Genomic DNA, 19,021 nt, shown 5'->3' with positions numbered 1-19,021 from the left:
CCATGACGATGCACAGTCCAAGAGCCAAGGCTCACCAAAGACAGCCAGATAAATGCACGCACCTCCTTCCTAACCTCATCCCAAATTCCATTAGAACGCCCAGATCCGTTCCCCCATGGTCCCAAAAGGAATGCGATGCTTTCGAGGCGTGATTAGATACTACTTATATAGACAAAGATACCTTCCCCAGCCCAGCGAAAAAGGTAGATGCGAGAGAGAGATAGTGGCGAGAGATTTTTGTAAACCGTATACTCGTAAGGATGATATGCTTGGGATCATGCAGGAAGTGTAGGAGAGGGCTAATGTGTCTGGCCGACGAGCAACGACTCGACAGCGCTGCCGATGAACTGCTTCTTCAGCGTGAGATCCATTCCGAACCTGTATATATTATTAGCGAGGTCACCGCGCAGATAGTGGTGATCGAACATACCTCCTCTCCAATTCTTGCTTGACAGCCTTCTTCGTGATTGTCATGAGATCTGAGCTGGCGAGAATATCCCGAATCTCGGCCAGGATTGCGTCGTCGCTGGGCAGATTCAGATTCGCCATTTCCATGTTGTCGTAGCCGCCATAGCCACTGGGGGCGAGACTCATCCGAGAGCCGTTGCCAAAACGAGGTAGGTCAAGATGGGACATGGGCCGAGACGGCGGCATGCCTCCGTATTCCGAACCAGCCACGGACGCACTCCCCATGAAGCGCTTGGTGGCGTATGAGAATCCGGAGATCTCCGAGCGGTCGTCGCGCATCGTGTGCTGCTCCCACATTTCGGCCTGGTATTCATCCCACTTCTTTTTCGGGATGCTGGCCGGATCGAACTTGCCTTCGTCGGATACGACAACCTTCTGGCCCTTCTCACCGGTAACGATACGAGTGTTGCCCCAGGAGAAGTCGTCCATGTGCCAAAAAGCATACAGTGGAAGACCAAAGGCGAAGATCGGAGTGGCGAGGATATAAATAATCATCCATCCGATCATTTCCCACTTACGGCGGAGGATGAAGATGATAGCCTGGAGACCATAAATAGCTGCAAGGAGAAGGATAGCGGTGATAGGGACGGAATCCCTGCTGTGGACTAGAAGGTAGATCAGATACCCGAGATAAACCACAATGACAGGTTGGACCACCGTGGAGAGCAAGTCGAGGAAGACAACGAAGCGCATACTGAAGCAGCAGAAACCACAGAGCTGTTGCAGCGGAATCAGTTCGAGGAGGTTGTGCACCGTTGAGTTGACCCAGCGTCGTCGTTGTGACATGAACACCTTCCAGCTGTCCGGAGCAATAGTCCAGGCGTGGGCGCGCATCAGATACTTGGTCTTGTACTTGGAGTGGTACTTGAGGAGCAGAGTCGTCAGAAATCGATCCTCTCCCAGATGCAACAAGTTCTTCATGTGGAGGGTGTCGACGCGGATCTCTTGGTATGCTTCAACTACTTCCTTGCTCACGAAGAGAGGCTTTCCTGTATCGGCAGCGCGAATACGGTACATGGAGAAGCAGCCAGGAAGACAGGTAACGGAGCCGAACAAGCTTTCGAAGGCTTTCGTCAAGTTGTGAGAGATGTAGTATTCATACACCTGCATCATGGTGACGAAGGATGATTTGGCATTCGTGAGGGATGTCTCTCCGCATACACCGATCAGGCGAGTGTCGTGAAGGAATGCAGCAACGAATCGAGTGGCCGAATCCGGGGCAACGACCGTGTCGGCATCGATCTGCAGGAGGAACTCGTAGAAGGTGGGATTGACGCCAATGATGTTACGAATCTGGTGGTGCATCTCAAGTTCGAGCGGGCTCATTGGGAGGTTGTAGTGGACGCGGTTCAAGAACCTCATGAGAATGACCTGGGAATCGCGTTTTCCGCGGTTGCCAGGCTTCGAGACCTCCGAAGGCTTGCCGACCTTGACCACAACTAGGAATGGAACAATGTGGCCCTGAACTTCGTACAGACCGGAATAGCACTTGCCCATGTTGTGTTGTCTTTGGCCTTCTCCCAAACTCTCGAAGCTGAGCGGATCAGGATCGGAGGTCTCGGGGACGCCGAGAATATCCAACACAATGCGGGGAGTGGGCTTATCGTTGCCTTGACCGATGATCATACCGTCACAGACGATGACGATTAATTTGCGTTTGTCATCGTACTTCATTCTAGCAGCCGAGTCGATAGCACGCCGAAGAGAGTCTTCGTCCTCGGTATATGCGGGAACGGTGCAGATGATGAACTTATCAATGTTCTCCGGCACGCTCTTCCTGCCGAACTGAAGAGCGGCGAAGAACTTGAAACCAATAACGCTGACAAGGAGGACAGAGATGGCGAGGAGGAAGTACTTGGCGAATTGACACTTGGCGGAGTTCCTGGTGTCGAGGTCGCCAACGTAAAAGAGGTTGTCCAGGCAGACCTGCATGTCGTTCTTTTTCTTCAAATCGAGGGTCAGTCCATCCCAGTATTTGCTGACATCGGAGCCGGCTTGCACCCTGAAGATATCAACCACAGATTGGTCCATGAAGTTTGTGTTGACGTTCGAGTTCCCCGGCTTTCCGTTTTTTCCCTTGACCTCGCGACCCCCAGGGATATACTGCGTAAGATCGTATACCTTGTTGTGCATGTAGGCAATCGCGTTGCCTTTGTTAGCCAGCGTTTTGAGGTACTGGGGGCTATATCCGACGCGGCCCTTCATGTAGTTTGCCTTGAGGAACACCTGTTGCTCGAACCACCAATCGGGCCGGGAATCATTCTGGAACCAGCGGAAGTCATGAAATTTGGCATTGAGGTCCGTCGTGCTGATGACATTATTTTGGTTTGTGTAGTTGGAGTTCCGGTAATTCAGCTGAACGCCGTCGTCGATTCTGCCGTCTACACCGTTGCAGAGGGCAGAGACCTGGACGGGGAAAAGGTTGGTTGCGTCCTGGCCGGCATACTTCTGCAGACTCTTCTGGGGAATGATGGAGGGGTAGTGGTGCGGTATGAAATCGCCTAGGTTGTAGACGACACCTCGAATGGCGACATAAGCATCATTTCCATCTTTGCCATTGTAGGACGTCAACTCAGCAGTCGAATAGACGTGTTGAGTTGGGCAAATCAGCACCGGGAAACCGACTGCAAAACGTTAGCAAACGCTAGAATGTAACGATAATGACTTACTCATTAGGAAAATGACAAATGCACAGCTGAGCCAGATGAGCATGTTGATGGCCAACTTCTCGCGCCACGCCATACGCACATCCTTGCGCTTTATCCTTCCTACCAATCTGATGAGGAAGTCGGGGATAAACCAGGTGAGTGCATAGACCACAAAGATCCATCGTTTTCGGCTCCCAGAAACCTCGAGCACGTCAACCTCCTGCATATCCTTCCCGGGAACCTTTTCGTCGATGACCTTTGGTTGGTCCAGTCCGTGGAACATGTCACCGCTCGTTATGCCAGATGGTGCCTCGGATCGTGCATCAATGTCTCTGCTGCCGAAATAGCTACCACCTTTGTCGTTGTCATAGTAGCCGCCAGGAGAGGGTGAGAGGAGACCGGCCCTACTATCGCCGTATGATCGGGCGGCATCGGGAGTGAGGAGATTATCATCGGAGGTGGACACACCTAAATGCGGCGCAATTGAGGGCATATCCGCAACGTCTGCAATCTCGAACCAGCATCGCTCGCTCAAGAATATGCCGGTTGCTCCGACTCGCACCTCATTCTCCCGCCACGGCCTACCGTCTAGAACCATCTCCGCCCGTTCCCTTTCGCTTCCGACGACAGCTGTATCTGTCTCGGCCAAACCTAGGAACTCAGCGAAGGGAAGGAAAATGCTGAAGTCTGCGACACGCAGCCGCTTGCTGATCTCGGCGATACCAAGAATTTGAACCTGTTGTCGTACACATTTGCTGTCGAACTGATTGGCGATTCTCCGGTCATTGGGCTTCAAGCAGAAGACGAAGTAAGGGTTGGCCTTTCGAAGGGAGGAATCGATGGTCTTGAGGGAGCTAACGAATTGGCCAGCAGCACCTGTTTGCTTTGCCGCCGAGTCGCCCTTCTTCGATCCGGATACTGCGCTGTCGGCGTCGCTAATGGGGTCTTCGTCGAACACATTCACTGGACGGCCAAATCTGCCGCTCTTGCCCGTCTTGCGCCTAGCCATGCTGGGCATCCTCATCGGCTTGGAGCTGACTGATGCCTGCACAATGGCTGTCTTCTCCTTTGGGTGTGTGACTTTCTTCAACGCTTCCTGGCCAAACAGCTCCTGAACAAATGGAGTTCGGGCAGACTTGAGCAGGTTCATCATGTCGCCCGAGATGAGTTCAGCATTCTCCTCGATAAGACCCTCCACAGAATAATCGACCTCTCCCGCGAAATGGCGAATGGTGAAAGATGCCGATGTGTTCGGAGTAGGGAAGTTGCTGCCAGGCTGGATGACCGTGGAGCTGCCAGGCAGAATGGAGTTATTCTTCCCATCAAAGCGCTTGCGAATGGCTTCCAGGAACTGCATATCGGACTTGCCACGACGTGTCTGATCGTCGAGAATGCTCAAAAGCCCGTTACCAGATTTGAGTAGCCCAGTTTTGGCTTCAGAGTTGTCCCAGTACTCAAGCTGCGGAACGCTGATATCCTCAGCTTCCATATCTTGCACCTGACGGCCGAAGAAGCTCTGCTGGCAGAAGTTGTACAGCGATTCGTTGGCGGCATTGTTGAGCAGCTGGTCCAGCCCCGAGCCCGTGGCAGAAGAAGGGGAAAAGCCTGGGAAGTCAACAAGCGACACGGTGTTGGCGACCTGATCGGGTAGGACACAAATCCTCGAATTGATCTGTTCCATGACGTAGGCGACTAATAGGGAGTAGAGCGTTCGCGCAAGTTCGTCGGCGTTGGCGCGCGCACCTTTGGGGTCCAGCATGACTGTTACCCGCTCGCGGTAAAGCGTCTTCGTCTTGTATCGGAGACTCTGCTCGAGATCTTGAATGCTGACGCCTAAGAAAGCGGCAATAGGCTGCAGGCACTCCTTGTTCTTCACCATGGTAACAGACTCGCCGCCTTCATGCGAGTACCCACCGCTTTCATCGGCGGAGGGCGTGGTAGACTGGCCGGTTTCGAACTCCAACTGGCCGATATGGAGTATGGTGGCCATGACTTCGCAGATACCTGCAATGTCTTGCTTCGAGAACTCAAGCTTGCGAAGCGCGGTCTTGAAGTCCTGGAAGCCTCTGGCGTCATCAATGCCGACCTTGAGCTGGGCGGGGTGTCCGAGATAGCGCCATCGTCGGTTCGAAGTCAACGATGCTCGCGTACCGGCAGGGTCATTCCCGATAGCATCCAATCCCAGATGCTTCTTCTCAGCGGCGCTCGTCCCGCACAGCAGGTAGTACAGAATGTGGTAGTTCCGTTCGGCTGTCGGGACGGACGCAATTCGACTGCGTTCCAGGCGGTGGGCCAGGAACTGTGCACCCAACAGCGTGGCATGATGTGATGTGGAGGTATTATACTGCAGCTCGAGGAGCAGGCCTGCCTTGGAAGCGACTGGTGTGGTAATGGACTTGGTAGTGGTGAAGGCATCGAAAACGAAGTGAGCAAGTTCGATCTTCTTCGACAAGGGCGTCGCCGAGTAGGAGAGAAGGGCCCTCAGAAGGTGGCCGCGAATCGTGGTTTTTCCGGCTCCAGACTCGCCCCTGGAATATGTCAGTCTTCGATTGGCGAGCGTGCACCCAAGTCATAACGACTTACAGAAAGACGATTGCTTGGTCCTCTGAGCGAAGACCGAGACGCATGTACGCCCTCTGGGCCAAGTCTTCGGCGGCCTGATGCGCGCTTCCATCCTTGCCGCCATCGGGTCCGCGACTAGCGTCTGTATATGTGTTGAGAGAGATGACTGCATGCGAAGAGAGCGCGGCTGTCGGCAGGTGCGCGTGGAAGCGGCTCGCGAGGTGTGCCGTGAGGTGTGTATCGGACTGCAGGTGCTGCGGCAGACTGGGGAGCGACGCCTGGGCGTACTGGGGGACATTGCCCCCGAACGAGGAGCTGGCCATTGTCGGCGGACGCGTCCCAGCGGGAGCGTTGAACGAGTGTAGTCGTCACGCAGAAAGACGGATCGGCGTAGGGCAGGAGGACGTCAGGACCGGTTGTCTTGCTGCGGGCAAATCCAGTCGGTGGAGTGTTTTGGGACTGGAATGCAGCGGGTCCAGGAGAAACAACACGCGGGCGGCGAGCGAGTCCCCAGAAAACAAAATTACAATCAGCGAGCGTGGGAAAGGCGTGCAAACGAAGGGAAAGAGACACAGCGGCGTGCAGTGTCGAAGGGGTTGGACGGCGATGGTATTCACAAAATGATGCGGGTGCTGGGGTGTTGACCTTGGAGAGGCAGCTAGCGACTAGCGACCAGCCCTGGAGCGGACGTTCGTCGCCGCTTGGTCGGGCTGGAAAGGGGCTATTTTTGAAAATAGATTCAAAACGCCGTAACGTTGACAACATTACATGCTCACGCCGCTCGGCCGCCTCTCTGGCTCTGCTTATTCATGCGCCGCCGGCAGCTTTTTGTTTTGGGCTGTTGTCAGGAGAAACGGCGCGCCCGCCAGCCAGAAGCAGCGGACCTCGCTGCCGAAGCACCTCTGGACGCTAGCATTTTCAACTCGCTCGGAACAGCAACTCGAGAGGCAGGGCTAGGGAAACTCTGGGGTAGATCGCTGCACGTCCATGCACGGTACGCTATCGATTGCGTATTGACGACAGGACCAAGGACTCGACGGCGACCAGATCCCAGCGCTGAAGAATACTATTATACTGCGCTGGGGAGCCAGCTATGTCGAGCTGTGGTGGAGACGTTGGCACTCGCAGCAGTCAGCCGTCCGATGCCACAGCAGAGAGGTCGTGTTGAGGCCAGCGGGGAGGCTGAGCGCATGTCTGAAGCAACACCGAGGGCAAAATTTTCATGGGATGCCGGATGGACCTCTCCTTTTCGGGTCCAGGCCAGCAGCGGATCCTCAGGGGTGTGTCGTGACGTCAACTCCATATGAGCTTGTCTTTAGCACCCCGGAAGCAGGAGGTGACAACGGCGACAGAATTCAAGATGAAGAAGCTGGTGGATATTTCGATGTGCAGCCTGTTATTTCGCCGTGGCTCTTCCCGCCTCCAGCCGAACAGAACGGCCAACGCTATATTCCTACTGCCGGTAGTCTATATTTGCGACGGAGAGGCTCCGCTGCTATCGATAGCGCCAGCTGTGGGAGAGACAGTGGACAGCTCTGCTCGTGAATCGAAAAGCAGCCGGAACGCAAGCACAGCCATCGTGGTGTTTCTCAATGTTTCTCTGCAGCGTGTAAACAAAAGAAGCACTAAAAATAGGGGTCGTGAGACAGCACGCACGCTCACTCGCCGTGACGGTGGCCACACTCACGCCACGCCGCCGCCTGTGCATGCAAAGAGTGCGGCGGGCAAGCATCCTAGGAGCGGCCCAGCTGGGATCGCCGCGCCAACGAATATCTTACATAGAATACGCCGGCGTTTACCCCTAGCTTGCCCCGTGTGATGCTTGGCACACAGGAATGGACCAGAACCTCCGCCAACAAACATCACAGCTGCTCGCCGTCACCCGGACTGCTTCGCCGTTTCGCGTTTCGCTTTTCTTCTCACAGTCGTTTAATCCGTCCCTTCGTTTTCACTTTTCGCCATCATTGCAGTGAAGGGGACAGGGGGCAACCGCGTTTCCACGTTAACCACCCGTCACGATCCCCCGTACTGTTCATTTTGAGGCGTGAGGAGACGACCTCTGGACACTCGCTCATAAGCCCGCCCACGATCGCTACAACCTCGCACGGCCCCTCGACAGTCTACCTGGTGCATCGGAGTCAACCACCCCGCGTCCGCCAGAGGGGCTCCCAGCCCAGCCCGTCCCCCCCATGAGTTTCGTCAACAACTCGCGGATGTCGGTCTACTCGACTGCGTCCGCCGCCGCACCGCGTCCGGGCAACCCGTCCTCCCAAGTCTCCACCACGACCCTCCTCAACACGCTGAACACATGCTACAAGACCAATTCGTCCTACAATCTCGAGGCCAGCACCAGCCTGGTCGTCAACACATGGCTGACAGCCCGGGCTATGGTCAACGACCGCATTGGCGGCACCGTCGACGTAGAGTTGGGACGAAAGGCGTGGGAGCACGCCCGCCGCCGGGCAGAGGACGGCTGCATTGTGTTGGGGTGAGTATACGCTGGACCGCTTCGTGGGACGCCAGTTGCTAAAGTGTGCAGATCTCTACATGAGTCCACGCCCTCGCTGTTCTCGCCCTTCATTTCAGGCCTGCCGCTATCTATTCCCGGCAACTTCTACATCGCCCTCGAGGCACTGAGAGCCTTCACACACTGCGTGACTCCGCACAATCCCTCGTTTCCCCGGCACTCAGCCCTGGCCGCCATCTTCACCATCAATCTTCAAGGCAACCTCCTTGGAGCTGAGATCAAGCTCGCGAGCTCCGGCATAGACACGCAGAAGGGTTTGCTTGATGTCCCAACGCAGTCGGGCTACCGTGCGTTTGATGTCTTCTACTACCTCAACTCCAGCTCTGCCAGCCAACTTGAGCGAGAGTTCCTGAACCTCAGCCACTCCTCTGAGTACTCCCTCCTCAACAAGTCCGGAACCTACGACCCACCCGCCTATCTTCCAGACGCCGACGATGCCGCAGCCGCGGAAGACTTTCGCGCGAACTTGAAGGCTATCGGCATCAAGGGCCAAAAGCTGTCGAACCTCATCAGCTGCCTCACGGGCCTGCTGAAGCTGGGAGATACGCTCGGCTATTTTGTAGACGAGGACACCCTGCAGGCTGTATGCGACGAGTGCAGCGCGTTGCTCGACATCGCTCCAGGGGTGCTTCGACAGCAACTCAGCGCCAAGGACCGTGAGACCGCTATTGCCGGCATCTATGAGGCTATTGTCGATTATGTTGTTGCACATGCGAACGCTACCATCAAGGAGGATATCCGCAGCTCCAGAGCAGGCTTCTCCTCGAGCAGCAGCGAAGCCGGCCCTATGACACCTCCTTCCGAGGATGAGGCAGGAGACATTGTCAATATTACAGTGGTCGAGATACCTAGCCAGGCTCTCGGAAAAGCCATTGCTCTCCGCACCATTTTCGACGATAATGACGGCATCAACGCCGAGATGAAGGAGGACGGTGTACAAGTTCCGCCTGCGGGGGCTTCCGTCCTGGAGGGTCTGCGACAAGCTACCCAGGCTTCCGGCGCCGACCTCGGTGTAGATGGTACGGAACTACGCCAACGGCAGCTGGACTTGGAGAAGCGCGAGGCCGTGCTGGAGAAGATTGCCTTCAATCTCCCTGACGAGCAAAACTTCCTGAAGGGGGTACTCATGCCATTGGTCGATCAAGGCATCACGCTGGGTAAGCAAAACCGAGTTGATCTGCCAATCACTGTCGCCAGCAGCAGAGTGTGGTTTCACCTCGCTCTTCACCCATCCGATTCGGCCCCTGCGCACCTTTCCCAGGATATTAACGCCACATGGTCAGCTGCAACGGTGTCAAGGCAACTGAGGGAGTGGAGACTGCCGGAATGGGCGAACCGTCGCAACCGCTCGCTGGACTTCACCGCTGATTTTGACCACCATGAATTCTTCGAGCGCTATCATGTTCTGGGCTGCATGGATGGCAAAGACGGCATCCAGAACTGGATTCTTGAGCGCGGCTGGAGCAATGGCGAAGTTGTCGTGGGCCATCAGCGAGTTTGGGTCAGGGAAGGTACATGGTGGGAGGCCGAAACGCAACTCGACCTCAAAGCGCAAGAAATGTCCTCCAACATGTTGGGCAGCATGGTCGGTGCCGGAGGCCTTGAGAGCGGTTACTCTACCCACAGCCCCGGCCAGGGCAGCGGCTTCTTCCCACCAATGCCCGAAATGATGCCTCAAACGAGTCAGACCCACCTTTTGCAGCGTCAGCACAGCTCTGCAACTATGGGTGCCCGCAGCGCTCTCGGCGCCAGGTCCATCGCTCCGACCACTGCTCCCACCATCCAGAACCGTCAAGGAGACTACGGCCTCGGAACAAAAGGCGATGATGACAAGGGCATAACCTACTACGATGCCGAATCTGGTGGGAATCTAGTCGTCACCGAGGCCCCTATCTCAAAGACGAGGAGAATCTGGGTGGCGTTTGTATGGGCTTTGACCTTCTGGATACCCTCACCGATCTTGAAGTTCGTTGGCCGCATGAAACGCCCTGACGTCCGCATGGCATGGCGCGAGAAACTTGTCTTGGTAGCGCTCATCATCCTCATTAACGCCACCATCGTCTTCTACATGATCGCGTTTGGTAAACTTCTCTGCCCCAACAAGGACAAGGCTTGGAACCGTAAAGAGGTGTCGACTCATCAGGGCTCGAACGATTACTATGTTAGTCACCACGGCTCTGTCTACGACCTATCGAGCTTCTGGAAGAGACAGCACAGCGATAGCCACACCAAAACCACCGAGGAGAATATGCTGCCTTTGGCTGGCGCTGACATGGATCCTTATATCCGGCCGCCGCTCTACCTTGCCTGCCCCAATCTAGTCAAGACCTATCTGGTCGTTCTCCAATCAAACGACACTCTGGAGTATGCCGCCACCGCACAGCACGTGTCTGGTAACCGCACCACGGCTCCAGACAGCAAGGCCTTGTCGGACAGTTTCTGGTACCCGAACGTCTTTGTGCCAAAGATCAAGGAGTTCAGGAAGGGGGACTTGGTCTGGGATACTGGGAAGATCAAAGACGAGGGGGAGAACCAGAATCACTATTGGTTCCGCCTCGGCAATAGGGTTTACGATCTAACCGACTATTTCCACACCCAAGATCTTATGGACGGCAATGCTCAGTACAAATTCCTAGACCCGGACCTCGAGGAAATGGTCAAGAACTATGCCGGAAGCGACCTCACGGAGAAGTATCACAACCGACTGAACGAAACTGCGCAAGAGTTCAACCTTCAGTGCCTGGAGAACACTTTCTTCGTCGGGAAGACGGATTTTCGCAAGAGCGCTCGATGCCAAGTCAACGATTACATCCTTCTTGCTGTCACGATCATTCTTTGCGCTGTCATCGGTGTCAAATTCTTAGCTGCTCTTCAGCTTGGTTCGAAGAGACGTCCTGCGAATCAAGACAAATTTGTCATCTGTCAAGTGCCTGCCTACACTGAAGGCGAGGACCAGCTGCGCAAGGGCTTGGATTCGCTTACTGCGCTTGCCTATGACAACAAGCGGAAGCTCATCTGCGTCATCTGCGACGGCATGATAGTCGGTGGTGGCAATGACAGGCCGACGCCCAAGATCGTGTTGGACATCCTCGGCGTGGATCCTAAGGTCGACCCTCCTGCGCTTCCCTTCAAATCGGTCGGTACAGGAAGCGAACAGCTCAACTACGGCAAGGTCTACTCGGGTCTGTATGAGTTCGAAGGCAACGTGGTCCCCTACATCGTTGTCGTGAAGATGGGAAAGGAGTCCGAGCAGACCAAGGCCAAACCCGGTAACCGTGGAAAACGAGACTCGCAGATTCTTCTCATGAGCTTCCTTAATCGTGTACACCATCGCGCGGCTATGAACCCTCTGGAACTGGAGATGTTTCACCAAATCAACAACATTATTGGTGTGGACCCAGAGCTGTATGAATATCTTCTCATGGTCGACGCCGATACCATGGTCAGGCCCGACTCTCTGAACCGTCTGGTTGCGAGCTGCGCCAATGACTCCAAGATTGCTGGCATATGTGGAGAGACGAGTTTGGAGAATGAAGAGAGGTCCTGGTGGACGATGATCCAGGTGTACGAATACTACATCTCGCATCATCTCGCTAAAGCCTTCGAGAGTTTGTTCGGTAGCGTCACTTGTTTGCCTGGATGGTAAGTTCCAACTCCCGTCTCGTACGCGCATCTTGCTAACTCGTGCAGCTTCTGCATGTACCGTCTGCGCACCGCCGACAAAGGCAAGCCTCTCATCATCTCGGACAAGGTCATCAAGGAATATGCCGACTGCAACGTCGATACGCTGCATAAGAAGAACCTTCTCGCGCTCGGCGAGGATCGTTACCTCACGACTCTGATGACCAAGCATTTTCCGAGCATGTCATACAAGTTCGTTCCGGATGCGTATGCTCTCACGGCTGCTCCTGAGACGTGGAGCATCCTTCTATCTCAAAGGCGCCGTTGGATCAACTCGACTATCCACAATCTGGCTGAGCTTGTCCTCCTCAAGGACATGTGCGGCTTCTGTTGCTTCAGCATGCGCTTTGTCGTCTTCATTGACCTCTGCGGAACGATCATTCTCCCCTCCATCTGCGTCTACCTCGGTTACCTCGTTTACTTGGTCATCTCGAAGAGTGGTCAATTCCCATTGGTATCGATCATCATACTCGCTGCCGTGTACGGCTTGCAAGCGATTATCTTCATCATCAAGCGCCAGTGGCAGCATGTTGGCTGGATGATCATCTACATCCTCGCCTTCCCCATCTACTCATTCATTCTGCCACTCTATTCGTTCTGGAAGCAGGATGACTTCTCTTGGGGTAACACGCGTGTTGTCATCGGAGAGAAGGGTGTCAAGCAGATCGTCACGACAGACGAGGAGGGCTTCGACCCGAAGAGTATCCCTCTTCAGCGATGGGATGATTATGCTATGGCCAACGGACTTCCTGGACGTCGCGGTCTCGTCGGCCAGACGTCCGAGAAGGGCATAAACAGCGCATACGATGACGACGGGTACGAGATGAACGACATGCAGTCCGTTTACTCGTCGGTCAAACCAGCGTCAACCATTATGTCCAACATGCACCACATCTCTCATATGCCTCCGCAATCGCCAGGACCGTACCAAGGCATGCAGCCACGACAGTCGTCTTATTCGAACTTCTCACGCTACCAAGACAATCCTCAAGAGGGCCGTCTCATGTCTATGGGTGGGATGAGTGACCACTATAATGCGTCGCCGTACGGCAACCGACCAAGCGTGGGTGGCTTCCAGAGCTCCGACAACCTCATGGCGTCCACGCCACCAATCCGCGGACGCAGCCCCCTCGGCCCCTCGCAGTCTCGACCTGGAAGCACCGTCAACTTCCAGAACATGATGAACGGGCCGAGCGACGCTACCATCATTGAGGTAGTCCAGCAATGTCTGAGGGAAGCCGACCTGGACCGTGTGACCAAGAAACAGCTGGTCGCGCTCGCCGAGCAGCGACTACAGACACAGCTCACGGGCGAGAGGCGGATATTCCTCAATCAGCAGATCGACCTTGAACTAGCGAATATGCTCTGAATGGGCGACCCCATTTGAACTTGCATTAGCGGCGTTGCATATTTCATGTCACCACGACGGATTTTCTGGGTTTAAAATTTATGTGGTCTCCAACTAGATGACGACCAGCAACGTTCCTTTTTGGTATCTGATCTGAATATGGCGCGATTTCTGGGGCAAATTGGGGCTGGCATCTTGCGGCCCATTTGGGAACCAACTGGTGATTCTGGCTTCATAGTAATGTTAATAGGCGATGTGGTATATACCTAATCCGAAGACTCTACAACTGCAGACGCTAAGTAATCTCCTGTGCTGTGAATCAGAGGGCAACCTCGATACGTCTTGGGCTCGTTCTGCGGGTGAATTTCGGCAACGCAGCCCGCGCATCACCGCCCACTCCGCAGCAACCCAACGTACGTACGTACCTCACATCTCGCCCACACTAACTCGCCTCCTCGCTCCTCACTATCTCGTCACAATGGCGCCGCGCCGCATCGAACAAGACGAAATCGAAAAGTACTGGGAGATCTTCAGCTCGCTCGCCAACGGAGCCACTCATCTCGATGGCGTGCAGGCAGCTCCGGTGCTCAAGAACTCACACCTGAGAGATGATCAGCTCGAGAGGGTTTGGGATCTGGCAGATGTGGACAATGATGGGAAGCTGGACTTTGAGGAGTTTTGTGTGGCCATGCGGTTGATTTTTGACTTGATCAATGGGGTACGTCTACGCGTAGCACGCTTCGGGTCGGAGTAGGAGGGCACGAGTTAGAGCATAACTAATTAGGGAACGGTTTAGGAGAGCGTAGATGTACCAGCATCGCTGCCCGACTGGCTCGTCCCCGAGTCCAAGGCCCACCTCGTCCAGGCCAACCGCGCCATGACGGGCACCCTCCCCGCATTCGAAAGCATCGAAGACGACGACGACGACACGCCCGGCCTACGCGACGGCTTTGACTGGTATATGTCGCCCGCCGACAAATCCAAGTACGAGGAGATCTACACGGCGAACCGCGACGGCCACGGCAACATATCCTTCGACTCGCTTGCCGGGCTCTTTGACTCACTCGACAACGTGCCAGATTCAGACGTCAGGTTTGCATGGAACCTGGTGAATCCGAAAGCGAGAGAAAATGTGGGCAAGGACGCGTGTCTGGCTTTCTTGCATATACTGAATCAGCGGAGCGAGGGGTTCAGGGTCCCGAGGAGTGTGCCGCCGAGTCTGAGGGCCAGCTTTGAGAAGGCGCATATTGATTACGATGTTGAGCGGACGGGGAGCCGGTGGGCAGAGAGAGGGGAGGACAACACAACTACGGGTAGGAAAGCCAAGTTCGGCGACGCATATCTCACGCGCCTCGGCGTCGGCGACCGCGCAGCGAACTACGGTGCGCGAACAAAAGGCACCGATTTTGGGGGCCGCACGACAGAAGACTGGGAAGAGGTCCGTCTCAAAAAGCAGCTCAAAGAACTAGAAGAGAAGATCGAGCGCGTGGAGAAGGATGCAGAGAGCAGGCGGCACGGCAGGAGGGGAGACAGCAAGCCCGCGCTGGTTAAGAGGGAACTGGAGATGCTGCTAGATTACAAGAGGGGCGTGTTGAGGGAGTTAGATAGTGGAGAGGGGGGTGCCGTTAAAGGTCTCGGGGGTATCAGGGACGAGATTGAGACGGTGAGGGAGCAGGTCGAGGGGCTGCAAGGGCATTTGGAGAGGAGGAGGGAGGTGCTTACAGATTTGAGGAGGCAGATTGATGATGAGAAGGCAAGCCGATGATGGTGGGATGTAGACATATGGCTGCAGCGTCCTGAGGTGCATGGGAGGTTGGGCGATGGATTGTTATACCGTAGAGACAATGGCGTATTGATATCAAGAATCATCTCCTGGTCAGCGCTCTCCTATACCTTGCAGGCGTTTTGTTGTAGCTCGCCCCAGGTTCAAGGTTAGCACACTTCCTCGACCGGAAAGAAACGCTCAACTAATGGAGAATTAGACAGCCACACCGGAATGCCAAAGTTATCGCGCCCCACCTCTCCTTCCAGAGTACCAAACAACAAATTCGCCATCACCGTCCTCGACATGACATGTTCGCGCTCGTCGCTGGGGTTACTCTTTGCCGGCAGCCTCAGTCCCCGCGTTTCAGATGCCGTCATGCGCATCACGCATCAATGCGCACACCAAGCTTTGCGCCACTGACGGCTTTTCGAGCGACACAGGCTGAATACTAGCCGAGCAATGATTTGACTGCCGACTGCGTGTCACCACTCTTTTGCAGAACTGGAGTTCATGCTATGGCGTTGTTCACTCCAATCGCAATGGCTCGTTCTGGCACAACCTTACCCCAAAGGGGCGCTGGATGTACGAGATTGGGATATAGTTTCTGCATGAACTACAGCCTTGTGAGGAAAGCTATGCAACTGCCGGGTTTACCGACTGCTTTTCGCTGTGAGCAACGGTACATAGCCGTAGCCTTACCCGCCCCCCGGATACTAGGAGCTTTTGGCCTCGCGATGCCGTTGACCGTCATCTGCTTCCCCTAAGTCCCTCATTCATTTCTTCGCTCAATCGTTCCCTACATTCTTTTTAATTGTATTCTTAGTTTACGTTCGTTTTCGGCATGATTGGGTTTAAGAGCGCGGTGAGCTTGGGTCTCGCTGCTGCTGTTGGGGTGTTGGTGGGCGGAGGGAGCGCGGAGATTATATATGCGGGGGTGAACTCTGGTGAGTCTAGGGACGAGAGGGGGAGGAGAAGAGAGGGAGCGAGGAGAGTACAGGATTGATGGATGGATGGCTGACATTTGAACAGCGGGCGGCGAATTCGCGCAGCAAAACCTCCCCGGCGCCTTCGGCATCGACTTTCAGTTCATTAACGAGACGGCAATCGACTTCTTCCTTGCCTCGGGCGTAAACACAATCCGTATACCGTTCCTTCTGGTATGTCATTCTCGCATCTCTGCGCGTTCCCCCGTACCATCCCTAACCCGCTTTCTCGCGAGATCGTGCATGTGAGTGGTGTTGCTGATGGTGGAATAGGAGCGCATGTGCCCTCTCGAGACTGGCTTAGGAGCAACGTTTAACGAGACGTACTTCGAGTTTCTGCAAGACGCGGTGACTTACATCACCATGAAAGGCGGATACGCGATTCTAGATGCTCATAACTATATGCGTATGTCATCTTTCCCTCCATCTCATTCATGCTCCTCTCTCCCTTCGTTCCCCATCAGCGCTAACGTCCCCCAGGCTACAACGACCCGTCGATGCAACCCCAATCCGGCTCCATCATCGGGAACTCGTCCGACCCTAAAGCCGCCAGCACCGAAGACCTTGCAGCCTTCTGGGGCGAACTCTCCAAGCGCTTCATGACCAACCCCAACGTGATATTTGGCATCATGAATGAGCCGCATGATATGCCGACGAGTTTGGTTCTGCAGAACGATCAGGCGATGATCGATGCAATTAGGCAGGCCGGAGCACAGCAGATGATTCTCGTGCCGGGAAATGGGTTTACGGGCGCACAGAGATGGCTTAATGTGACTTGTAGTCAGAATTGGTAAGGCCCTTTTCCTCTCAGAGTCCTCCTTCCCCAGTTTCCAGCACTCTTGACTAACATTCAACTTAGCACACCAAATGCAGAAGTCCTCACCGCCATAACCGACCCCATGAACAACTTCGCGTTCGATATGCATCTCTATTTCGACAACGACACCTCCGGCACACACGAAGAATGTACCCTCGCCGCCCCCAGCAACCTCGCCCCCGTAACCGCCTGGCTGCGCGAAAACAACTACACAGCCATGCTTACCGAGTTCGGCGCCGGCGTAAACCCAACCTGTTTCGAAACCCTCAACAACACTCTGACCTTCATGGAGCAGAACCCGCAGTTCATCGGGTGGACGTACTGGGCGGCAGGGCCCCTGTGGGGAGACTATTTCTTGAGCGTGGAACCGGATGAGGGCCCGCAGGCGAATTCGACGTGGCCGGAGGTGCTGGAGCCGCATATAACGGCGTACCAGCCGATGCAGCGGTGTGGCGTGAGTAGTAGTAGACAGGGCGGGCTGGTGGATGATGTGGCTAAGGTGCTGGAGGGATGTTTGGGACTTAGACTACCGGGCTGATGAGAGGGTTTTTGGGGGGAAGGGGGTGCGGAAGTTGGATTCCGGACAATGGAGCTTCGGTGTATAATCCCCTATTTTGATAATGAAATGGGAACTTAGGGCTAGATTATCAGAGCAGCCTATCTGAAGTACATGGAGGCTGTGCAGTAATGTGCAGTAGGAAATAGTGAAGTCCATCCACAAAGCTCTTAACGTCTTCTCCAGTGCTCTTACTGGCTGAAGCCTTTTCATCTTTCGAGCAGGGGAGCATCGTGCAAATGCCACGTGCCAAGGCAGAGCAATTCAATCAACCGGCAACCGAATCCAACCGTCCCACACAACACACTTGCAATATCAAAATCACGCACACGTCACACATCACGCGTGCTTGAGCCCTGAAGCCACTTTTCAAATATCTTTCTCAGTACATAGGTATAATAATTTCAAAATTCTCAATATTTCTCAACCAATCAACGAGGGGCATTGGCGCAATGGTGAGCACCGTTGAACTTCTGCCAATCCAGAAACGCTCTGGCTAATCCCTCGTCGTAGGTAGCGCGTCTGATTCCAGTCCACATACTGGAGCATCCAGAAGGTTAGCTGGTATGACGCCTTGATTGAGATTCTGAGTTAGCAATATTTGCTAACGTATTCATAGTTCGAGTCAGCTATGCCTCAGAAACTTTTTTGGCCTTTTCTTTGCCGGCGCTGACTGGTGTCTCTCGTTTTTGCCATGTGGAGAAGAGGGCAGGGGGGATTATTGGTTCGTTCTCCCGTCTCATTCCTCGCTAACCTGCTCACTTTACTCTTTCAATATCACGACTATACACGTCGTTCTGAAGCAGCACAATGTCTCCGTTGGTAACTTTTGCATAAGGACTACATTATCACGCTCTTATTGTCCGAATTAGGCCTAACCCATCCATCTTCAGGTCTCTGGCTCTAATGGCCCCACAGGGCTCACATCTACACTAGCCACGACACCAAGGACTTCGCGCGACACTCCAGGGCTGATCCTCCTATAATCCGCACAACCGAATGTGGAATTGCATCCGCCCTCGTGTGAAGCAAATTGCGGCTCATCAGGGTCAGCCATTTGGGATATGCTGTGGTGGGTATAGCGTCATATCGCCTGTCCGCATGTCCGGATTGATCGTCGGGGCAAGCGGGTCCGAAGGAGGATGGATGTGTGCCCAGGATTCTGCACGACTCCAGCAACACCTTCCTAACATACGACGGCCGCGTCAAGCCCGGCATACGATGGGGCTTCTCCATGCAGCCTCTTCCAAATATCCAGGACACCAAATTCCCATCTTACCCTTCTTGGCTGCCTCGTATTCGACGCCTTCGAGCCCGGGTCCAACATCACGAGCCTCACGCTGCAGCTGCAGGGCGTGAGATACTCTCTTAAGCAGCTGGCTCTGATTCGGTGACCTGATGGTCGGAATTTGATGTGCAGCGGGCGTACCTGGACCAGCAGGGATGTGTACCATTCTGGCCATTCGTGTAGTGTCGCGTCGCGAATGGATAGATTAAGTGTCCGGATCTTTGGAAGGGCTGGAATGTCAAGTGGGTCTCGGCATTGCTGTTGCTGCATTCGGTTTTTAGAATGTGGGTGCGTGAAGGTGGGTACCTGAGTATTTCAATTCGGTTGCAGCGGTAGTCCATTTTCCTTTTCCTTTTCCTCTTATACTATATCTTTCCT

General features: G+C 54.6%; 5 protein-coding genes across 5 annotated transcripts; 4 read left to right on the top strand and 1 right to left on the bottom strand.

The window, feature by feature from the left end:
* Positions 1 to 107: 107 nt before the first annotated feature.
* BU26DRAFT_578469 (glycosyltransferase family 2 protein) lies at positions 108 to 6,001 on the bottom strand (the record flags this gene model as incomplete). The annotated part of the gene is made up of 4 exons (XM_033834429.1): positions 108 to 378; positions 431 to 3,092; positions 3,138 to 5,644; positions 5,700 to 6,001. The coding sequence occupies 4 exons, from the start codon at positions 5,999 to 6,001 to the stop codon at positions 300 to 302; spliced, it is 5,550 nt and encodes a 1,849-aa protein (XP_033680663.1). The 3' UTR covers positions 108 to 299.
* A 486-nt stretch (positions 6,002 to 6,487) lies between these two features.
* On the top strand, positions 6,488 to 7,223 carry BU26DRAFT_508281 (uncharacterized protein; the record flags this gene model as incomplete). Its single annotated transcript, XM_033827064.1, has 2 exons — positions 6,488 to 6,958; positions 7,071 to 7,223. The coding sequence occupies 2 exons, from the start codon at positions 6,488 to 6,490 to the stop codon at positions 7,221 to 7,223; spliced, it is 624 nt and encodes a 207-aa protein (XP_033680662.1).
* A 365-nt stretch (positions 7,224 to 7,588) lies between these two features.
* BU26DRAFT_607860 (glycosyltransferase family 2 protein) lies at positions 7,589 to 13,501 on the top strand. Its single transcript, XM_033835791.1, has 3 exons — positions 7,589 to 8,166; positions 8,218 to 11,847; positions 11,896 to 13,501. Exons 1-3 carry the CDS (start codon positions 7,868 to 7,870, stop codon positions 13,253 to 13,255), a joined length of 5,289 nt encoding a protein of 1,762 aa, XP_033680661.1. The 5' UTR covers positions 7,589 to 7,867; the 3' UTR covers positions 13,256 to 13,501.
* Positions 13,372 to 15,282, top strand: BU26DRAFT_73211 (EF-hand). The gene is made up of 3 exons (XM_033836279.1): positions 13,372 to 13,952; positions 14,031 to 15,165; positions 15,217 to 15,282. The coding sequence occupies exons 1-2, from the start codon at positions 13,488 to 13,490 to the stop codon at positions 14,997 to 14,999; spliced, it is 1,434 nt and encodes a 477-aa protein (XP_033680660.1). The 5' UTR covers positions 13,372 to 13,487; the 3' UTR covers positions 15,000 to 15,165; positions 15,217 to 15,282.
* A 555-nt stretch (positions 15,283 to 15,837) lies between these two features.
* BU26DRAFT_522064 (glycoside hydrolase family 5 protein) lies at positions 15,838 to 17,408 on the top strand (the record flags this gene model as incomplete). The annotated part of the gene is made up of 5 exons (XM_033829695.1): positions 15,838 to 15,943; positions 16,029 to 16,156; positions 16,256 to 16,388; positions 16,463 to 16,772; positions 16,842 to 17,408. 5 exons carry the CDS (start codon positions 15,841 to 15,843, stop codon positions 17,335 to 17,337), a joined length of 1,170 nt encoding a protein of 389 aa, XP_033680659.1. The 3' UTR covers positions 17,338 to 17,408.
* Positions 17,409 to 19,021: the final 1,613 nt, after the last annotated feature.

Source organism: Trematosphaeria pertusa (genome assembly GCF_010094035.1).
Source record: "Trematosphaeria pertusa strain CBS 122368 unplaced genomic scaffold BU26scaffold_12, whole genome shotgun sequence".
Lineage (NCBI taxonomy): Eukaryota > Fungi > Ascomycota > Dothideomycetes > Pleosporales > Trematosphaeriaceae > Trematosphaeria > Trematosphaeria pertusa.
Note: the sequence above shows the minus strand (reverse complement) of the source record. Positions and strands in the feature narration are given on the sequence as shown.